Here is a 22596-nt window from a genome sequence, read left to right as displayed (position 1 = left end):
TAATTTTATAACATTTTACTATGTTGGGAAAATCAAGGTTAAATGTATAATGTGGGAAAAGGTAAATTCTGGGAACATAAAATCGGGGTTCCACTGTATTTCCAAGAACAGTCCCCTCTTCCCATTTTTTGGCATGTGGACCAATAATGGAGTTGTCTTATGGGACTGTTTTATAAACTGCACATTATAATTATTTTGTAACAGGTTATGTTTCACAAACTTCTTGTTTCTTAGATCCAATGGAGTAGGGAGAAAAACATTTGTGATGTGTAATACATAGTTTGTTGAATCAGTTCCAAGATGGTTAATTGTTATTGACAAAACACAATCTCACAGTTGCCAGGTCTTATGACTTTTTAAATATAATTTATCACTAGATGCTACTATCTTGATTGTATATTTTCTTAACTGTTGGTAGAACCATCTTGGAACTGATTCAACAAACTATGGAATATACAGTACAGGTGCTTCTATTCCAACTCTATGTGGCCTGATGATGTAAATGAGAAGTTTGTGAAACATTACACGTTATAAAATAAGCAGTGCACCATGTATAAAGATGCAGTGAATAATAATGTATTTCCTAGCACAAGATGTATGACCATTTCTTGTATCAAAAACTATTTTATTTATTATGTATATAAATATTTATAAAAAGCAGGACCCTTATGGTGCATTTGTTGATTTTATTACCCCCTCTTATTTCAACTGCCTGAAATCAGCTGATTAAGTAAGGATGTTCTATCAATCAAGATATTAATGAAAATGTCTTTGTTCACAATCTATGGATCCAAGTTTTCTTGTTCCTCTGGTAAATGATGTCCTTGGTCCTCTGACAACAGGTATTCTTGTTCCACTGGCAACTGGTATTCTTGTTCCCCTGACAACTGATACTCTTGTTCCCCTGACAACTGATACTCTTGTTCCCCTGACAACTGATATTCTTGTTCCCCTGACAACTGGTATTCTTGTTCCTCTGAAAACTGGTATTCTTGTTCCTCTGAAAACTGGTATTCTTGTTCTTCCACTTGCCATGGATCACTCTTACATGAGTATACACACTCAAGGCTTGTCTTAGAATGCCCAACTTCTTGAGCACCTTGTTCTTCCTGGTCTCCTTCAGGTGTTAACTCATCCGAATCATCCTCCAATGGCACGTTACTAGCTTCACTTGCCATAATCTTGGTTACTTTCTTCACTTTTCCCATGCCACTTATAAATCTCCTCATGCTATAACCATCCCTTTCATATCGAGGCTTTCCATGTGGGGGTACGATTTCATACTTCTCCCGAACACCGTGCTTCTTCATAACGTCCAGTGCAAAGTCTATAAGAGGGTTTAACCCACAATATGGGTCTCTTGGTATGTCAATTAATCTACAAGGCCTCCAGAAACCTGTAGCTGTCAAACATACTGGTTGAGAAAAGAATAAATTTTCTGGGAATCCAAATGTTCCTGAAAACATAAAAGGTTCTAATCCATTATCAACTCTCGTGGTAGACATATTCGTCAGTCTTTGCGCAGATAGAAAGCAGAAGAGAGATGGTTAGACAGGGTGTTGCATAACTTTGCATTCTCTCTGTTTTGAAGATATATTCATTTACTCTTAATGTTTAAATTAATGCGGTGTAATGTTTGAGTTCACTTTATGCACAGGAAGACTAATCGGTAATGGTCCTACAGTTTAAAATAGGATCCGAAGCACTATGTGCCTCCACCAGGTATTGAACCTTGGACTCTTTGATTACAAGGCTATGGCATCGGGGAGACTAATGCAATGTATTTCAATCACGTAGATCAAATTTCTTAACTTCACATACATCATTCCTACCCATATTATATTTCACTTTCTGATCTTGTGTTTGTGAAACTGGCAAGGAGATTTTGCACCAATGAAACAAGTGACAGATGATACTCGATATAGGAAAACATTGCTCCGATTTGAAATTCTTGTTTTCCAGGGACAACCGTGAACCATTATATTTAAATAATTTGGGGATTCTTCTATTCTCTCGTCATACACTTCTGCTGCCAGTTCATTAAGAGACTGACAGACCCACAACTGCAAACCAGACATGACAGACCTTGACGCTCTCAATACATATGCATACCCATCTCTTCAGTTGGCAACTCGTAAAACATGCCTCACCTGTTACCCCAACACCCAAGTTAATCCTTCCATTCCATGGGCAAATAAAAAACGCCACACCTGGGGGCTAATCAACCCCCCCCCCTCCCTTCAGATATAGGACATACTGACACCCTGATGGAGAAGACATAATTACCCTCCTTCCACGACAAATCGAGCCACCACAATCTCCTTCACACCCACCTAGAACATTTCGGCAAACAAAATAAATGCCATCTCCTGGGGCTAATCAACACCACAACTTCTCTTCCTATAAACCAGCACGATCCCAGAGAGACAATATTCTCAACATCACTCCTTTTAGCTCATCTCTCCTCTGGCAAACAAAAAAATGCCATCAACCCCACTCCTCATACCTTTTGAACTTCCTAATCCAACCCCTAGAGACACTCGTCTCATCCATTTTATATCAACATCTTTCATTTACATTCAAACACTATTCATAGCACACTTTCAGTGCTTCCATTCACCAAGGGGGGTCGCCGTATCTACCACCCTTACCACTTCGGAGGAAAAACCTCCCGGCCAACAAATGGCCACACAAGGGAGCAACAATACACTCCCTTGCATCATGCTTCATTCACATACACCCACAAGGGTCAAAACCAATTTCTTTCTACTTTAAATCCATCTACGCCACCACTGTAGCAGTTGCAGGGGCGCACACGTAAATTCCTTTTAATAATCCTATTCAAGTAAGGGGCATCTTCCCCAATACCACCTTAACAAATAAAAGTCGTGTCTACTACAGACGGCACTTCAAGCCACTAACACATGATACTACGTTCTTCTTCTTCATTAAGAAATGCAGCTACTCTTTGCTGGAGTTCTTTGTTGTCATAAAAGTGATTTCCTCCCAAAAACTCCTTTAATTTTGGAATGTCAAGTTTTTCTAGCATGCAAAAACTGAATGAAAGCTCTCAATTTGCACTTTACAGGAGTCCCGATTTTTTTGTCATCTTGACTACCCCCAGAAACACGTATGCAACTACGAGGGGAAGTCAATATATAAGTCGCAAAATTAAATATCTTCGAATTGCTGCAATGTGAAATTGTTTTATGAATATCAGTCGTTGCACTGATCCGTTTTGCAACTGTCGGTGTAGGTGGCAGCACCACTGTGTATCTTATATGGCGCTAGTAGTCACGTTCTTGTGCGGTGGTGAGTCATTCGAGTGCAAAGTGGGTAAGATGGCACGGCACGTGTTCTAGGTCACCCAGTCAGCACGGAAGGTGATGGTCACAGTGTTTTGGGACAGTAAAGGCATCCTACTCATGGAATTTCTACCCCAGGGTCACACTGTCACTGCAGCCATGTATTGCAGAACCCTGACGAAGTTATGGTCAGCTATTCGCAGGAAATGTCCAGGTGCTTTGAGAAATGGAGTTCTTCTGTTGGATGACAACGCTCATCCACACAGTGCCAATAGCACAGTGGCTCACGTACAGTCCCTAGGTTGGGAACGACTGGCACATGCAGCCTACAGTCTGGATTTGGCACCATCCAACTTTCATCTCTTCGGCCCACTGAAGAATCACCTGGGTGGTCACTGGTTCCATGATATGGAGGAGGTCCATCGGGAGGTTACCAGCTGGCTACGACACCAACCACAAACCACCTTTGCTGCTGGCTTTGAGGGACTCGTGAAAAGCTGGGACAAGTGCTAAATGTTCATGAAGATTACGTTGAAAAATAAACCACATTTCATCAGGTAACTATTTCAACTTTTCTTTCTATTCCATTTTGCAACTTATATACTGACTTACCCTCGTACTACCACGATGTAATTTGCACAGAAGTCGCACGTAAGTGACTCATAACAGGCAACCTTGGATGGTGTGTCTATATGCTTCCATCAATGGACTAGGGGCAGAAGTGTACGACAAGTGTATACAAAAACTTTTCCACCAGTACGATAACTGGCTGTGTAGAAAAAGAGCTCCTTTCAGAGTAAAAAGGTTTTGTTCTACAAACTTCTTTCGTTCTTTTTTTATTACCAAACAGAAACTGCTTTCTGGAAATTCCTTGTGTATTATACAGTCTATTCAGTCTAGATGTGCATGAATTATTTTTCTACACTCCCAAATTTTGTCTATGCATGTTGAGTCCTGGTATGATTTTTGGCCATGTCTTAGAATTCTTACACCTCTGCACAGAAGCATGTCATGACTTCCTCTTTGACACGAGTTTTACTAGGCAGGTTTTTCTTATATGCTAAAAACAACAATTACAGCAAATTCTGCATTATCTGCTGTGTGTGGCCATGCATTACCCTGCAATAAGCCAAGATGGTGAGTCAGCATTCTTCATCTTTGGTTTTGAATTGCACACAGAGTTTTTTGAGATTTCACAATGGATTCCATAGCTACTGTAGGAGTCACAAGAGCCTAGACTAACCAGGACTGTGCTCTGAACCGCAGTAGTACTTCTACCGGGAAGCAAACATAGGGACCTCTTTATTACAAGTCAACAGCATTACCACCTGCCAACAGAAAATCCCACACATATTGTGGGAATTTGTTTCTCATAAAACTCAACCATGGCTTTTAGAAAATAGACAAGACTGATTCAGACATTAGTATTTACCCTAAGCATGATTGTGTTGCTAAAATCCACTGATGATCTTTTTACCTCTTACAAGCATTTTATCTTCACTTTCCAGGCATTGATCCTACAAAGTACATTTTCCATTACGTAATATTTTGTCTCAAAATAGTAGTAGTGGACTCTTTTTAATTCGAACTCCAAGGGGCTACGAAAAAAATTTGAATTATCCAAAATTCTAATTAACCAGAATATAATAAAAAAACATACACCAATGAAATAACACACTGTATTCAACATAAAACTGCATTAATATGCAAACAATACACCTTACCTTACAACTGCTATATTTTATCCATATCTCCATCCAGGAACAGTACACTTATTGGAATATTCGCATCACGTGATTGTTTTTCATTCCTCTTTCTACCTCTCTAACCACTTCAACTTTCTTATCTAATGTTAAGCTACTGTACGCACTATGTTTCGACATTGTGACTCCACTAAAACACACAGAGAAATGACTCCTTCTGTCCGGATATCCGCTCCCCTCTCAACTTGATTCTGAGAGGGTGAAGGTCACATTCCTACAAACAAAAGCTCTGGGGATTCCCACTGCCCTCTCTTATCTGCCGTCGACACATCTGTCAACCATAAAAACAACCTTTTCAAAGAAAAAAGGGGGACGAGTCATTTGTTGGAATTTCTTATGTAGCAACCACTTTGGTCTTTCTTGGAAAGATTTATGTTAAATTATTGGAAACCTGACTTCGAATTATCCAAATTTAACCTTCAAAATTCGAATTAAGTAGTCATTTTTAACATTGTTTTAGATAGGGGTTTCAAGGGGAATGTGCTTTTGTTCAAATTATCCAATAATTCGAATGATCCAATTTCGAATTAAAGAGAGCGCACTGTAAATAAATAACCTATAGTGCAACAACCCATGATTTCTATTGGAAAGTATTTTATTGTTTTCAATATATTGCTTATGAAAAATTATTATCTACATCTGTTAATGAAATGGGGAAATCTTATAAAACAACTAAAATAAATCTCTGGTAAAGCATGTGGAATTTGTAAGTTAGAAAAACTTTCACATACATTTTTTTTTTCAAATATATGAACACGTTTTTAACTCTGTAGCTTCATTGTGTTCAATACACTTATAGAAAATCAAAAAACATGTTGCTTCAGTCATAAATTGACATGTTGCTATTTCTATATACATGCGAAAACAGCAACAAATTAGGTTAAACAAAGAATCTGACTCGCAACACTTGAAAAAGTGATAAACAAACAAAACACTGTCGAGATTGACTTAGTTGATCAAAAGATTGCTCATTTTTCCAATTGCATTAAATACATACAAGAATAACCATGGAAATTCCATATTGAAAAAAATAACAACTAATATGAATATTTATTCCAACTTCTAGCTGCTTTAAGGTTGAGTTGGTTCTTAAGAAAGAATTCTTTATTAAGATAAATCTGACTTCAGTAGTGTGCATCAGAATTCAGAAGAAATTTAGTTTAAGTGTGTTGTTTTTCCAATGAACTTCTAAATCACAGGAAATGTGGTGTCATCAAGAATTAAACTACCTATGCTTTGAGCCAATAAATGAATTTATAACATATTTATTCTACAATAGTATATACAAACTTACAATTAGATAGAATTCACCAATTGCAAATGGTTTTGATTTTCCAATTTGTTTCATTTGAGATTCCGAATGAAACCAATACATTGCAATACCTATATTAGGAATCCAATACAATCAGTTTCATTTCAATTGAAACCAATTGAATCCAATTGAAATTTCAATTGGAACCAATAGAAAATTCCAGCTGGGCCCCCAGTCATCATTGTAGGTTTTCATGACCAGGTTATGATACTCATTTCTAGCTCCCCAATTTCGTCATGATGGTGGGTGGCCACCAGTTCCATATACTGGCTGAAATCTCTGGTGAAAAGTTGTTACGCTTCTCTCAGGAGACTGAAACCAGTGCTTATCATGTAACCTAACACCTTAGACAGCATGGCCATTGTGCAGGAGCCAAAATAATAGTAGGTCATACTAATACAGATGTATATGTACTATAAAAACATAACTATATCCACCTTACCATTTGAACTCACGCCCATACATAATACTACTCCTCTGGATCCACCATACCAATGCCTGATTGTACTGATAATTGCTGTTACTTTGGCCATTGTAGGATACCTGCCCAATATTTTGGTTATATGTTTCTGAAAACAATATTATGACACATTAATTTGAATCGACCAGTAGTAGATTATCATCCAGTTCATTTGTTATTTAGGGTAGATGACCTTATATTCAGCTGTTGCTGAGTAGGTTCAATGGAGAGGTTGATTGTTAGTTTAAGTGATCACCAGTTACACATATGGTAATTGACTATTTGTTGTTAGTTTTGTGTGTCTTGGGGTAATTCTCATGCACACTTGCTTTTTATATAATCAGATAAACCGGTGAACCAACTTTAGAATGCCAGAAGCAAACAATCATTTGTTTTTAGCTAAGGAAGAAAGTAGTTGCTGTGGCATGCCATTGCATATGTTAGAAGAGAATATGCTACTAAAGCCTGTTCGGTGAAAGAACAAACTTGAAAATTCTATTTTTGTCTTTTTTGTTGAAAGCCAGGGAGGGTCACATTAACCACTCAACCAATCGGCTTGGTACAGTTGCCGTGGTGAAGGAAAATTCTCAGGTAATGTACGTTGCCTAATTTTCCGGTTTGAGTCATTTTCAAAACAGGTGGCACCCTCAACAATGCCATGCATGGGGACGCGTAATGGTTGCTGCCTTGTAGCAAGTGATTGGGTCTCTTGATTTCCTGCCTCTCGCTGAAATGCGAGCAAAGGGTGCATGTTGACAGAAAATGGTGTCATGGACGACTGGACAAAAATCAGGCATTTAGCAACAATGCTTTCCCCCCCTCCCCCTTGAAACTCCTATAACTGGAGGTGAAAGGTCTGGGTTTCCTGAAGTTTATTCTTTGACCAGTGAGGCTTTAGAGTGCATTTTCATGAATCTATGTTCTACGGCATAACAACAATACTAATTCACTATTGAAATTGATATTTCCGGTTTTTCATGCAATAACCATTAAGCCTTATCGCTGTTATTAGAGGTGACACTCAGACTGACCCTGGGTATGATATTTGAAAATTTTACCTAAATCAACGTTACTGTACTATGTTACTTCTTCAGACATACCAAGTGGATATGTACCCGATTATTTATAGTCATGTATTTTGTTTTTAGTAATTACAAAGGATATCCATTAGAGGCAATTGTGAGTGTGTGTTGTATGTTTACGTATATATGCACCATAAATTTACCTTTTTTCGAGGTAAAAGAGTCAAAATGAGGTACCGAGCAGAAAAACTTGATTGAGAAAAGTTATTTGCCTTAATGATGTCTATATGCTGTGAAACTTTGTACAGTGATACATTTTATATGTTGTTATTAGGACTGAACCGATACCCATACTCATACTCTAACCCAGTGGCAGCTCAAGGGGTAGAGCCGCCGTGCCATGGTACTACCCTCTGAAAAAACACATACCTTGCCCAAGTATTGTTAAATGAATACATTGATAGTTTACAGACAAGGAGATTCGAATCTTCCGATCGGTCAAGCTGATGTGATGACCGCCCCAACCTCCTTACTGCATCGCCAGCTGTTTCGTTCGTACCCTCACAAGGCAACAGTCCATGCTGACCAAGAGCTGGCCCAACCAAGTTGACACACATGCAGAGGGTTGAAGAAGTCTCAGCGGGGAACATTTCCACCATGAGCCGAGAACAAAGTGGCAGGGGGCGGGGTTAGCCCGTGTCAGTTTTCGCCTGGCAGGTTGAGGGAACTTTCGCAGAGTTGACACAGTTGCCACCTTCAGAGATAAGTCGCTAAATATGACTGATTTGTAAGAAGGGGAAGTAATTTCTGCCTACTTTTGGAGAAATGAACCTAGTATATTTCCAAAGTTAAATGAACATTTTGATAATAGATAGATGTGCCTAGAGGGCCGTCTAGACTTTTTTAAGAATATAAAAGTAAAAAATCCTATGATGGTGCGAGTTTCCTTTGGCATTTCGACAATTTCTTACAACAAAGATATTTCCAACATCCAGTTGGAATACGTGTCCATGGGGGAGGAGAAGGTGAGAGGATTTGTTTTTTCCTTCCTCTTGTAATTATTGTGTTTTTAGGGAAGTGTCCTGTAGTGTATAACGATAGGTTACTGAGTGAAGAGGAACCGGATTAGTGCGTTATTACTTAAACACACATTGTTTTCCACATTACCAAATGAGGATAAACATCTGGGCCAGTGGCGCAACCTCAAGAAGCAGGCGGGGGTGGGCATTACGGAGTTTTTTTTATTATTATTATTTCTTGATCACGTTGGCACTACCCATCATAGTTCCCGCCGGCCGCCACTGCTCTTACCGATTCCGATGCTTAAAAAGTGCATAAAAATTAAAAGTTGTTCAAAATATTGTTTAATATTAGTGGGCGAGTTTCCATTCAAATTAAAGGTATCAATTTACCAGAGTTTTGCTTTAAAATATTAAAAATGACGTCAGAATATAAAAATACCTGTTATATAATCACGAAATACAGTTTTTTCTATATAATATTGGTAAAAAGTTAATGGAAACTTCAAATTTTGCATAACTTCCAGGAAAATTAAACACCACAAAACAGCCGCACGGCATTTTAGCTCACCCCGTGAATGATCTAAATGACTGGCTGGTATCAGTAAATAAAGTCCAACCCATGGTTTCCTTCCAGTAACGATACATCGCCATCGGCTCAGCTTCAGTTGTTATACTACATTGAGACTTGTCCTTTGACACCAAAAGAGGAGATAAGAAAGGTCCAACAAATAGCCTAACTTACCTTTCTTTCAGCTGCTTCGATGTATATCGTCGCCCTCTTCTTATCGTTGAGCAGGAACTCCTTCATCGGTCTGTGACAGTCTATTCCGGCTGGAGGTACAATACAACCAGTCGGGTTCTTCACCAGAACACTGTTCAAGTCGATGAGGTGGTTCACCCCAACGAACCCCCAAATGGACAGGCAACTCATGTCCGTGAGGCAAACTTTGGTCTTTTCTGCTAAGACACGCTTCATTTTCAACAATTCATCTCCCGTTATCACAACAATGTTGCGTCTGTCCAAATTTCTTGCCACATGAGCGAACACATTCCCATTGTAACAGTGGGCAGCCTCACTACTGGCCAGTATGACACGACAGTCAGGGGAAGCATATTTCCTGAAGAGTGTTCCATAATGCTTCATGGCAGCTTTGTTTCTTCTCAACCAATCACCAAGAGACTCTTCCTCGTCCCTTTGTATGTTGTTTAGGAAGATGGCAAGGTCACACTTGCCCAGCCAGTGGGAGATCTCACTTCGCACAGAAACTTTAACGTCCATACCCAGATCCTGCGTTTCATCCTTCAGATCATAGAACAGCGGTGTGCGATGTAACTCATCAAGGAGATAAAACTTGACCCCTACTTCTGTCGGGAAACCTTTTATCTTTGCCAGCTCGGGAATGAGAAGGTACGTTGCCATGTTGGCTGCATGGATTATGCAGACAACGCGAGGTCTCTTCTTCGCGGCCAGAGCCTTTTGTAGCAGATGTTCCTGTGGGATAAATGGAAAGTGCAGTTGATATGAGTAAATGCAGTGATTATACCTCAAAAGGTTTATATCCTAGTACAGTTCTTGTGACTATACTAGCGTCAGTATATCTGAAACGAAACTTCGGAAAATGTGCGAACTACAGGCTTTCCTATGCGACAGTCATGCTACTTGGAGATGTATGCTAACAGCACTAGACTCGACCTGCCTAACCTACCCAGGCATGAATACAATAGAAGAAATGAATATGTGAATAGGTTACACAATTTTTAGTGCTGTTAGCTTAGCTTGCTCGGCAGACAAATACATGATGTTATAATATCGCCGCTGACAGTATATTTCCCAGTTTGCTAAAGCTGTCGCTAGCCGCTCATTTTCCTGTGACTTGAACTAGTGCCACTGCTTTCATGCCAAGGTTTGAAATGCTGTGGTGGACCAGGCCAGTCATCTGCTGGCAGATGTCTGCTCCCATCCGCTGACATGGTCGCTTGGAGGAGGGTTTTGTTTATCGCACACAACTCAAGAACTTTCTTGGCCAAACGCCATATTTCGTCTTCTGACATATGCGTGGAATGCTTTCGTGGTTAGGTTAGACTTGTTAGGTTTAAATATCTTAGCATTAATACACTACATTTAGGCTAACTACAAAAGTATTTAGCCTGACCCCTGACGTCAGAAGACGAAATGCTGCACTTGACCAAAAAGGCTCTTGAATTGAGTGCGATAAGTGAGACCCCGCTGGAGGCAGCACATGCCTTGCTCTGTCAGCCAAAGCCTACCATTTCCTTTGAGAGGGGTATTTCAACACGTGGTTACCACATTCACAGCAGAAGGGGGAGGCAATCGACACATGGGGCAGGTAATTCAGATTAGAAGAAGGGCTTTGATGCAGTAGCAAAGGCCAGTCACCTAGTTTGCACGAAACATACGTTTGGTTTTTGGCAACAACAGCCGATTAGATGTCAGACCACTTAATGGTGGAAACAGTATCAGGATAAAACCTGTAGCCTATTGTAGGACATTCATTTCTTTGACCTAAAAGGTTTAGAAAGGAGTTTAGAAATGTGCATTAGCCTAACTAGGAGGGTCCAAGTTGATCGACTTTTATGTACACGTTATTTACATATATGCGAAATGAGAAATTACAATGTAAAATGAGAATCTTTAGGAGGGTCCAGGCTGGTTACACCTATTGAAATATATATGTTCATGCCCTCAGGTGACCTAAAATCTGAAAATATAACCTTCAAGATATTTCTAAAATTACAAGGAATGCCATTTTAAGCATTTTATAAAATTATCATTTTCTTTTGCAGTAAGCTGTCCTTCACAACATATTGTTGACCCTATAAAATTTCCCTTCATGGCAGGCACGTATCCAGAGGGGGGGCTCAGGGGGCTTGAGCCCCCTCCGAAATTTTTCGATTTACACTAGATAAAATGAGGTTTTTGGCTTGTGTGTGTGTGAAATAAAATATTGTGATTATAATTTAAGGAGAAATATAATTATGGAGGAAAGGCAGAGAATGTTCTAGAATCCTGAGTGATAACCCTGTTATTGATAATATTGTATGTAAACTTTTCTTGCTCTTTCGGTGTTGTCGCAACGAACTTGAGCATTGTTTAAAGATTTGTCAGCATTTGGAAGTTGCACAACAAAGCACTGTTGAAAGTAGCGTTATGAGTCGGGCGATTCATTGAATTACTACAAAAAAAGTGCGGAACATTCCAGAATATAATATGGATATAAATACGCGGATTCAATTTCACCGTTCGTCTGTACAACAGAATAATTCAATAAGACTTCACGAGTAAGTGTGACGGTCGATTAGTGATCAGTCAGTGTCCATTGACAGTTTTATAAGATGTAGAGATTCGGGGGGAGGAGAGGACTAGTGACACATTTTCCTGGAAAGTGCTGAAGTCTACCACTAGTATAAGTTCGGGTCCAAAGCTGAAGACATTGCCGACAGTGTAGTGCTAGTTTCGGGTCATGAGCCGAAGAGACAGAAGGTCTCTAAAGTAAATATTTCAGCAGTAATAGGCATTGGAGCATCATTTTTTTTAAAAAAAAAAAAAAAAAAAAAAGGAAAGAACCTTCGCAGATCGACTGAAAATCTATGTTTTGAGTGACGATTTATTAGTGACCGGACCAAGTTTCCTGTATGCAGTCCGAGAGTTTCGTGGGTTTAAAAAGGACTTTTAAGTCAACTGTTTTGGAAAAACACTCAAACACTAACTACCACAAAAGGGCAGCCATGAAGATCGAAAATTTTATGAATGTCGAAAAGAGAAAGCAAGAAGATGTTGCATACATGGAAATTTTAGCGGAAAAAGCAAGCTCGACCAAGACTCCAAAACCAGGTCTCTGGCATATACCGTGCCATTCCTTGTTCTACCAAGTGAGCTACCGAGTCACCCTTGGCTTCGCTTGATCTTTTGCTATCGCTGTAGAGTAATGGCACGGTATGCCTGGTGGGGTCAGCATTTTCCGCTAAAATTTCTGCATAGCACATCTCTTGTGTATGCCCAACCGTAAGATGTTGCCCGTTTAATTAACAAGCACAGAAAAAGGAGATAGAATAAAACTAAGGGACATTCCCACCTGTTGACAAGATATTTTTCTTCTGTGGTCAACACGAGCTGCCGTTCAAGGTGACAATGAGATTAACCCACCAGGTTTCACACCGAAGCTACAAGCTATACGTGTCGCTTGAGGATTTCACAAATCGAACACAGGCTGGTGCAGACTGTCGTGCCGCTACGGTGTGAAAAGTTTCTGTTGATTGGATCACTCATTGAAAACGACGTGTGTGTGTGTGCCTTCGGTCTGAATTCTTCCGAAATCTTGAAGATCCAAGTCACAAGAATGGAAAATTAGGATTTTTGTTGAGGTTACTTTTCGAAGGCAGGCGACAACACCATAAAGGATCATATCAAAACACATTCGAATAGGCCGGACCCTGTGGCTGAGTGGTTAGCACATCGCGCTGCGACGCCAAGAGTCCCGGGTTCGAATCCCGCTCGGGCATGGTTGTTTGTGAATGTCCATTCATCAATTTCATCGCTCATCCCCATCTTCGCAAATTAGCCAAGAGGCACAAACCGCGAAGTAAAATAAAATAAATCAAATCAAAACATTCGAATGGATTGTCCATTGTATAACAGCTTCGTGAAACGGACACATACACATATTAAGATCGTTTCGGCAGAAACACAACGTTCGTACATTGCAACAGAGGAGTCGAGTGATAAAAAAAATGTCCCGATATCACGTTCTGAGAGAAAAGAAAAGAAGAAAAACACAGCAGCTTAAACAGTGGCAGATTTAGGAGACAGTTGCTCTCCATTTTTGGCCCCGCGCTATGGCTTTTTAATACTAACCTTTGTCTTCCAAGAGCAATTAAGCTTTTCTTGCCCCCTTCCCCCCCTATCGTTTTGGAACTGAATCGCCACCATCGACCTTAAACCTTGCGAGGTTCTATCTATACCCCTGTAAAAAAAATATGTTTAGCCCCCCCCGAAAAGAATTTCTGGATACGTGCCTGCTTCATGGGAATGGCAGCATTAGTCGGGGGGGGGGGGGAGTGCAACAGTCGCCCATAGTCCTGGGAGTTACAATCGACTCCTTTTCAGCAGTGGACCACTACTTCGATACCCACTGTGGTCTTATAGTCTTTTTATTTCCAATTTAAATGTTCCCCCTGTCCCGATTAGCCTATGCATGCATAAACTGAAATTAAAGCGAACTGTTGGCCTTATTTCTATAATTATCTAACTTCCGTTGGAATTATCTTTGTTGCTGAAACTCACGACAGATGTAATCATTCATTCAACAAAACTTTTTCTTTACTAAAAATTGATTCTGTTTTGGTGTAATTCAATATTTCCTCCTTAAGTATGCACAAAAACACCACGTCACACTGTGAAAACAATGTGAAAACTGTCCTAATGAGAGTGATAGGTAGGCTATAGCTTTTCACGATAACTGTCTAAACAATAATTTGGAAATGCTACGATGCAAACTTTTATCCACGCTTTCTTCTGACCATCCTTAGTGACACAATATTTAACCAATTAGCGACACGACGTTACATCAACTTTCGGTAACCGTTCATTGGTTCATCTACCTGTGAAGATTTTGAGTGACCCGTCTTCCTCTTCCGAAGGGACGTCGCTGTGATTGGCAGATCTAAATTTTTGCAGCTCTTTCTTGCTTCAGAACAACAAACTACATTTCGTTTAGATGCTGGGCTTCGCTAGGACATTTTTTTTGAACGGGACTGTACGTAACACTTCTGAGTATTCAACCTTGTAGCAGGAGTCAATTCCACGTTCGGACTAATATACAAATGCGTGTAAATACTGCATATATATGTTTGAAAAGTGTTTATGGGTCCTTTCCCAGCAGGGCACGTAATGTGTGAATTACAAAAGCAAAAGAAAATTAGTTAAATCGATGCCTAATGTACTGCAATTTGATGAAAGTCAAACTAGACACTTACCTTTATAGCATCCTTAGTGGCAATTTGCATGGATACAGGGTCAACCCCAGAAACCCTGCCATAATATCCAGAGCAATAGTTGAAGAACTCGTTGATGCCGCCAATCAGGAATTTTCTTCCTCCTGCTTTAGGCAATTCCTTCCATATGATCGGAGACTCTGTATGCTTCCATCCAGTTCTGCCACAGATTTTCCGTATCCAATCCTGTAGAGATAGAAATGGTATTCTTGTGAACTGTGTTCTGAAATTACGAGTTACTTGTAACAGTTACTTTGTGAGTGTGTGTGTGTATGAACCTAAAAAATAATATATTAAAACTCAACGCATGGACGCCCGCAGGATTTGTTCCAAGGAGGGGCAAGCAAGATATTTTTTTTTCAGGCGGGGGATATGCTAGACATATTCCCCTATAACAGTGTTGCCACCCACTCCCTCAGTTTGAAGTCTTGTTCCTGAAACGCCCTTATCACGTGCCCAATCGACAGACACAATCACGAAGGCGAGACGAAATAGTTAGCGTGAGCGACGACAGATGGCAGCGTGCCAAAGAATGAGAAAGAGGGTTGATTGTGGAAATCGAAAGAGGATAAAAATGATTATATGAATTATAATAATTAGAATATAAACAAATGAAGCGTACAAGAATGTATGGAAGAAATAAATGACACATTGTAAATAGAAAATTATCATGATAAAGGATATATTCATATACGTACAGTGGCGTAGCGCAGTTCTCTCGCCCCCCTGCAAGTAAAATATTGGGGGCCCCCTTACTGACAAAAAAAAAATTATGATGCCAGAGTGGGATGGACGTACAATAGTTAGCTAGTCTACAAAATTTCAATATGTAAATAAAATTAATTTAGAAAATGTTGCAAAATAATGGTCACATTTAACTCATAAGGTGTACCCTGCGTGGCAGAGAAAAGGTTAATGATCCTTAGGGCAAAAGGATAATTGCCCCTGGGCTCCACCTCCTACTAAGTTTGTGGGTTCCTTTGAAGTAAAACGTAACAGGTGTAGATAATGTGGAAAATTCATTTCAGCTCTTATCTCAATATTAATAGGCTTGGGCCCCCCTTGAAAATATTTAGTGTGTGAAGTTACATTTTAAATATCACGTGTAAAACTAATATTAGCGGTAAAAGGTCATGAATTACCAAGTTTGATGTTTGTGTAGTAATAAGACATCAACTGGTTGAGGAACTGAATCTTTCTACTGGATTCATAACTGTAGACAATTAACACACTACACTACGTTTACGACAAACTGCTTAAGTATAAAGGTATGAGATTAGGGTTATTTCGCTATTGATTGCTCTCTGCGGAGCAAGTAAGTTTATTCTACATTTCGGAGAGTCCCTCTGGCTGAGACAATACGCCACTGCTTATTATCGCAGACGTCGGCATATGATGTTACTGGGAACCAGATTTCTACTTCCTTTCGTAAATCGATTTTTTTATATAAGGGACACTATCTGTGGAATTACTGCGATTATAGCTAGGTATAACATTTTAGGAACACATTGCGGGGCCCATGCACCTCGGGGGCCCCCCGCATTGCGGGGATTGGGGGGGGGGCGGCCGCTACGCCACTGTATACGTAAGATTAAGGAAAGTTAATAAGTGAGGAGATGATTACAGAAATGTGTCCTTTCCCGATCTTTGGATTGATATTATTTACCTCTGGCGAGGAGAATGTCTTCAGCTTTTTAGTTGTTTGTCCCCGATGGCGCTGTTGTCAAATTAGACGTCCCGAAGCACTTTACGGTTGCTCTCCTTATTAGTCGCACTGGGCCATAGGCAGCGCTGGATATTAGCGATCCTGGGTTATTTCCCCTGTGTTGTTTTTAGGAGGAGGCGCTATTGTCAGATTAGACGCCCCTAAAAATCCTCTATAGTTTTGGTTCAATTCTCGACAAGGAATGATTTTCTATATTATTGAGAAGAGATATGGTAAAGAGAATATTTGCGATAAATAAGAGAAATAAGACTTTTTGCTGCCAAAGAAGAATAGAAGAAATAAGAATTTGCAGTAGAAGGAATAAATAGAAGCATTTATCGAGAATATAAGAAATAGAAATATCTCGGCGGAATATAGAAGAAAATAAGAATTGCTGCGTAAGAAGAAATAAGAATTGATATGAATAGAGGAAATAAGAACGGCGATGAATGAAAGGGGATAACCATTTGTATATAGAAGAAATTGATGAAAGAAGAAGAAGCCTTTCATATTCACCATAGAAAAAGTTGATGAAAGAAGAAGAAGAAACCTTTCCTATCTTATTATAGAAGAAATTGACGAAAGAAGAAGAAGCCTTTCCTATTTATCATAGAAGAAATTGATGAAAGAAGCCTTTTCCATTCACCATAGAAGAAGTTGATGAAAGAAGAAGAAGCCTTTCCATATTTTTATCACAGAAGAAATTGATGAAAGAAGAAGAATCCTTTCCCAATAGAGAAGAAGCTTAATTATTCACATATGATAAGAACAAAACTCATGTATATTCATGAGTATATATTTATCTTTACCGTGTTAAGTTTCAGAATATAGACTCGCCTTAAAACACATCCTTTGGCTATAAACGCTTTCTTATTCGTATTCTCGAACCAAGAACCCATTAACCCTGAGATTAAGGGCCGGTTGCACCATCGCCACTTAATCTGCCACTTTACAAAGTGTTGGATAACGACAGGCGGGAGATTTAGGCGGCGGTGGGTTGCACCAAGCATTTTTATCCTCGGCCTTGTAAGGTGGAACTTTCTCCTGCTTGCCGTACGACCTGGCAACAGAAACTGGAGAAAGTTGTGTTTTCGATTGTGTTTTGTTTGTTTATTACGTGCTAATATCTGCTTGTCAATTCCAAATGCATGCTTTTTCAACTGAAATATGTTTAAAAAACTAAATATTTATTGCAATAAAATGAAACTGCTGATAGAAGTAGGTAATGCATGTGTCGTACTCTCATATAATATCAAATGTATGTTATATGATACAATATAACCCGTAATCTTTCGAAGTAGTGGGAAGCTTACAAAATTTTCAATTTATTTTTCACATACTCCAATTAACATAATGCAAAAAAGAATATTCCCCGTCTTATCTTTCAGTAAGACATACGGTCACTTTTTTAAAAATATTAAACACTACTAAACAGTGACCAAAATTTTACGAAGTCGTAACAAATGCAAGTTACATTTATTCAATTTTTAGTGCAAGGCTGACATATCTGAGTTTGTGTAAATATACGGAATGAGAAGAGCAATCTTCTATTCTGCTCTTACTAATTTATCATTCGTTTCTGTTAATAATTTATCAATCCGTAACCCCTTCTTTAGCGAATAGCGAGTATTAGTATTATCAATCTTATAGGTTTCTTCTTTATTTATAATGCAGCTTTTGTGAAAGTTGGTTAACGATGCAGATGAAAATTAAATTTTTGTATTCAAAACAAATTCGAATAGCACAAAAAAATCGTTAATCAACGGTTCCATGTACAAGGTACATTTTGGGAATTACTATCATCTTAGCACAAAAGGAAGAATCAAATAGTAATGTAAAGTACCGTAGTACTGTATGTACACATGTTTTGTTCTTATTAAGAAAAAAGAAGAAACTCCAGGCTGTATATACTTTCAGATAGATAGTTTCGTGCAACGTTATATGCTAGTGCAATGAAGAACGTATATATTTCTTTACAAAAAACAGTAATATTCACCAGGAAAATATACATTGTATGGTATATACGTACAAGCTGTGTTCCTTTTTAGACGAGCAGATAGGGACAGTATTAGCACCTTGGGTAATACATGCTAAGAACACCAAACATGGCCTGCCTAACCTATCCACGTATATATATATAACAGCTTAAATAAACAATAAACAAATTATAATTTGCCAAACCTATTTACATGCTTATTTATGCTATATGCATACGTGGATAGGTTAGGCAGGCCAGGTTTGGTGTTGTTAGCATGTATTTCCCAAGGTGCTAATTTCCCTAGCCGCTCGTCTTTTTAGGCCAGTTATTTTGAAAAATCAAATACAAGATCATGTGTATTGCATATGAATGTTAAAAAAAAAACAAAAAAAAAAACTTGAGTGCACGTTTTATGCATCTTAAGACATGTAGATTCGTGCAAGGTTTATTACAATGGTGCTTTTTCTTTGTATCTACGAAACGTAACACCATTTGGAAATTGTTCCTTGTATATACGTATCAACGCCGTAAAGATACTGCTGTACCTGTCTCTATTATTATTATTCTTTGCCAGTTTTAAAGTTAAAGTACAAAATCTCGCACAATGTGATGAAAAATATGTTACTTGGCATAAAACGTTTCCTCTAAGTAGTAAATACCGAAAAAAAAACTTTGGCATTTGCGTCTTATGCTCTCCCATGAATATTAGGGTAGGGTTGGTTAGGTTAGGTACAAAACCAGTAGGAAATTGTTCCTTGTACATGCATGTCAACATCGTAAGGATGCTTGTTAACAGTAAACTTTATTTTGCCAATTTTGGAAGTTAACATACAAAATCACACATATACAATGTATACGTTTCGTAAAAGATTGGTATTACGTCTTATGTACTACTAGGTACGTATGTAGTTTCTTGCAAGGTTATTATTGTAAATCTGTGTGTTTGTAAAAAACACACCACCATTAGGAAATTGTTCATTGTACGTACATATGTATGAACTGGACGGTAAGAGTAGCTACTGCTAAATATTATACGTGCATTCTTTGCCAGTTGTTATTCGGAAACAACACATTACTTGTTTATTTGCAATGTTACATTCACACCAATGGCGACGGAAGTGACTTTAATAATATTACACGTGTTTTAATCTTAAAGATTACAAATTACCAGGATTGCGAAAAAGCAACTGATGCATGGTGTACATTTCGTGTATTGCGTTTGGTTGAAAAAAATTGTTACAGCAAACACACATTCATTTATTTGGAACGGCATTTTAATACAATTTTGCAAGCATCAAACGCATTACTTTAACCTGGTTTTATTTTCTGTACCCGCATGCACTCAAATCCTACATACGAAATTACAGTGAAACTGCTAATGCTAATATCAATATACAACATTTTCGGAACACACACGAAAATTACCATCTAATATTCATTTCTACATATATATTTACAAACGTTGCTTTATTTATTGCCGTTCCTGGGATAATTAACAAATCCGCCTTTTTTTGCTGTTATTTGGTCATGCAAAACATGCAGCAAACTTTCGCAATTTGCAACAGCTGATCGAGACTTTGCCATTTTATCAACTATAAAAGTGTAAACACAGATTATACTAGGTGCTGCACGTATCTATTGGCTGCACAGTGTACTGCTTTTCCATGTTTACCTGGCACTTAACGCGTTAGGCGGAGCCCCGACCGCCACTTACGTTACACGGGACTTTAAGTGCTAGGTAACGTTAGGCGGACATTGAACAACCGCAAAATGGTGTTAAGTGGGGGATAAGACGTTAAGTGGAGATGGTGCAACCGGCCCTCAGTTTTATGTAGCCGTGGTATAAATTGTAAAGTAAAGTACGTACCCTAAGGGGGCGTGACACACTTTTCCAATAATTAACATAAATTACCGTGACTGTATATGTGTGTAATATATACTTTTATGGTAACTTTTTCCGGTGGGGGGGAGGGGGCGTGGACCTCCCTTCCAGACGACCATGACTCAACGAGTACCCCTTGCCTAATGTGATTTTTAAATTAAATGGATGATAATAATTTTTGCCTTGAAATTTTAAAATATATTTACGATTGGGAACAACATAAGTATTATCAATAATACATTCACAATTATGGTCTCTAGTTCGATACCCGATGGAGAAAGATAATGGGTCGGATACCACTTTAAACTGTAAATCCAGTCCTGATTAGTCTATTTGTGCATGAGTGTACAAAACTAAAAAAAAATCACAATAACAAATTAGACCTGAAACAAATCTACATTTTATAAGAAATAAACATTTTGTTAAGTTCTTAAAGAATTATTTTTAAATGTCTTATCGAACATTAGAGTCAAACATGGCATGCTGATACGTCGATCATATCCTGATAGCCATTGGATGCCTGGAAACGACATTTGAAGAAACAACACATTAAATAAAAAGTAAGAATAACTTAGAAACTTCCTCACAGACAGTGGAAGAGACCAACTCTTATCAAAAAGTTAAAAAATCGCCATCTCCCAGCAGGGATGATAAACAGTTCGGAAGATTAAAACTCTGCCTGGGGAAAGTAAAAGCGGCATATTCAATAAGAATATGCCGAACACTTAAAATGATATTACAGCTATTACACTTGCAGAAAGTGGCCATGTGCGAGATGGCTGTGCCCAATACGTAGCCGAGTTAGAATAACTTCTCGACGGGAGGGTCGGTAAGGAACGCCATGTATCAATGATGGGATGGATTACATTCTTCTTCTTCATGACCCTGTCAACAAAAACCTGTCTACTTTGGACATCGTTTCTGCTATTGATTTAGTTTTAATGTTTTCCTTCTGAAATTAGTCACTCTAGATCACCAGTATCATATGCGAATATATGGATAAATCACTTTTGTCCTTTTGCTGTTTATATATATAAGTTATTATTCAAGCTTACATTGTCGAGCATATGCATAGAGAAGCCATATTAATGGAGGAGATAATTCTGATAGAAGGGAAGAGAGTGATATAGGAAATGACATTTTTAAACGTTGAATACCTTTATAGAGTGTGATTTGTTGATTTGTGAAAATAGGACATTCTGAAATGTTGCGCATCAGAATTTTCATTAGCACATTTGCAATTTTCTTGAGTTTTGATGTGTATCTTTGCTAGATGTGCTGGTGTACGGACGTGACCCGTCCTTAACCTATTGATAAAAAACTATGACCTGCCGTGGGAGTGTGTATAAAGAGAAGCATGGGTCTTTAGTTGTAAAGTCTGCTATCCATCTATATGTATTACCTTACCCACAACCTTAAATTGTTCCTTGCACAATTTGTTGGATTACATACTCAAAAACCTACTCGTTTCTTGTTAATACGTCACAATTGTGTGTGTGTGGGGGTGTGTCAAACGCTTGCACGTCACACAAAAGCAGAAAAAAAATCTTACCTTCCACTCGCATTTCTCTAGAACAATTTTGTGAAAACGAACCCCAAGAGCGGAATGCAGATAATCGGCAAATTCTTCTACTCTGGTGTAAGCACAACAACCATAACATCCAGCGATTGTAAAACACGCCATACTATCTCTCTCTCTTTGTTCACCGAAATGAGAATCTACAACAGTTTTCAAATATTGATTTCCACGTTGATCAATGCGGCTCAAAAAATAAATACATTTTAGGGTTGAACACTAAAAACATCTTTAGAACAAATCGTCCTTTAAAGAATAGCTTCCTCACGAACTTTCTCGTGATTATTTATAAAATGAGGTTCAGTAATAACCTGTAGATTTGCGTTGATTGGCTGCTACATTTAGGTTGCTTTGTGACGGAGTATCGCGTTGTTGATGAGTTTTCGTCGCGGTCCGGGGCGTCCGAGATGCGAATACAGGCCCGTAGCCAGACAGGGGCCACGGGGGGCTGAGCCCTCCTGGAACTACCATCAGCCCCCCTTGGCACTGAGGTCAGCCCCCTTGACATTAGGTAAAGCTATTTTGTGTAATTTGCTTGCAGTGAAAAGTGAAAATGTAG

General features: G+C 38.7%; 1 protein-coding gene across 1 annotated transcript; it reads right to left on the bottom strand.

The window, feature by feature from the left end:
- Nucleotides 1-662: 662 nt before the first annotated feature.
- On the bottom strand, nucleotides 663-22310 carry LOC145993987 (putative malate dehydrogenase 1B). The gene is made up of 5 exons (XM_083130022.1): nucleotides 22014-22310; nucleotides 14879-15082; nucleotides 9627-10376; nucleotides 6823-6949; nucleotides 663-1456 (listed from the first exon to the last, which is right to left on the bottom strand). Exons 1-5 carry the CDS (start codon nucleotides 22143-22145, stop codon nucleotides 783-785), a joined length of 1887 nt encoding a protein of 628 aa, XP_082986148.1. The 5' UTR covers nucleotides 22146-22310; the 3' UTR covers nucleotides 663-782.
- Between the last annotated feature and the right edge of the window lie 286 nt (nucleotides 22311-22596).

The sequence above is a fragment of the Lepisma saccharinum genome, chromosome 10 (assembly GCF_977018435.1).
Source record: "Lepisma saccharinum chromosome 10, izLepSacc3.1, whole genome shotgun sequence".
NCBI lineage: Eukaryota > Metazoa > Arthropoda > Insecta > Zygentoma > Lepismatidae > Lepisma > Lepisma saccharinum.
The sequence above is the reverse complement of the archived record's forward strand: the minus strand, read 5'-3'. Positions and strand labels throughout refer to the sequence as shown.

Coding starts and splice junctions, on each gene's coding strand:
- LOC145993987 (XM_083130022.1), bottom strand. CDS start 22,145: ATGGCGTGTTTTACAATCGCTGGATGTTATGGTTGTTGTGCTTACACC. Junction 15,083..22,013: donor TAGAGAAATGCGAGTGGAAG/GTAAGATTTTTT, acceptor CTATCTCTACAG/GATTGGATACGGAAAATCTG. Junction 1,457..6,822: donor TATGGGCGTGAGTTCAAATG/GTAAGGTGGATA, acceptor TTATGTTTTCAG/GAACATTTGGATTCCCAGAA.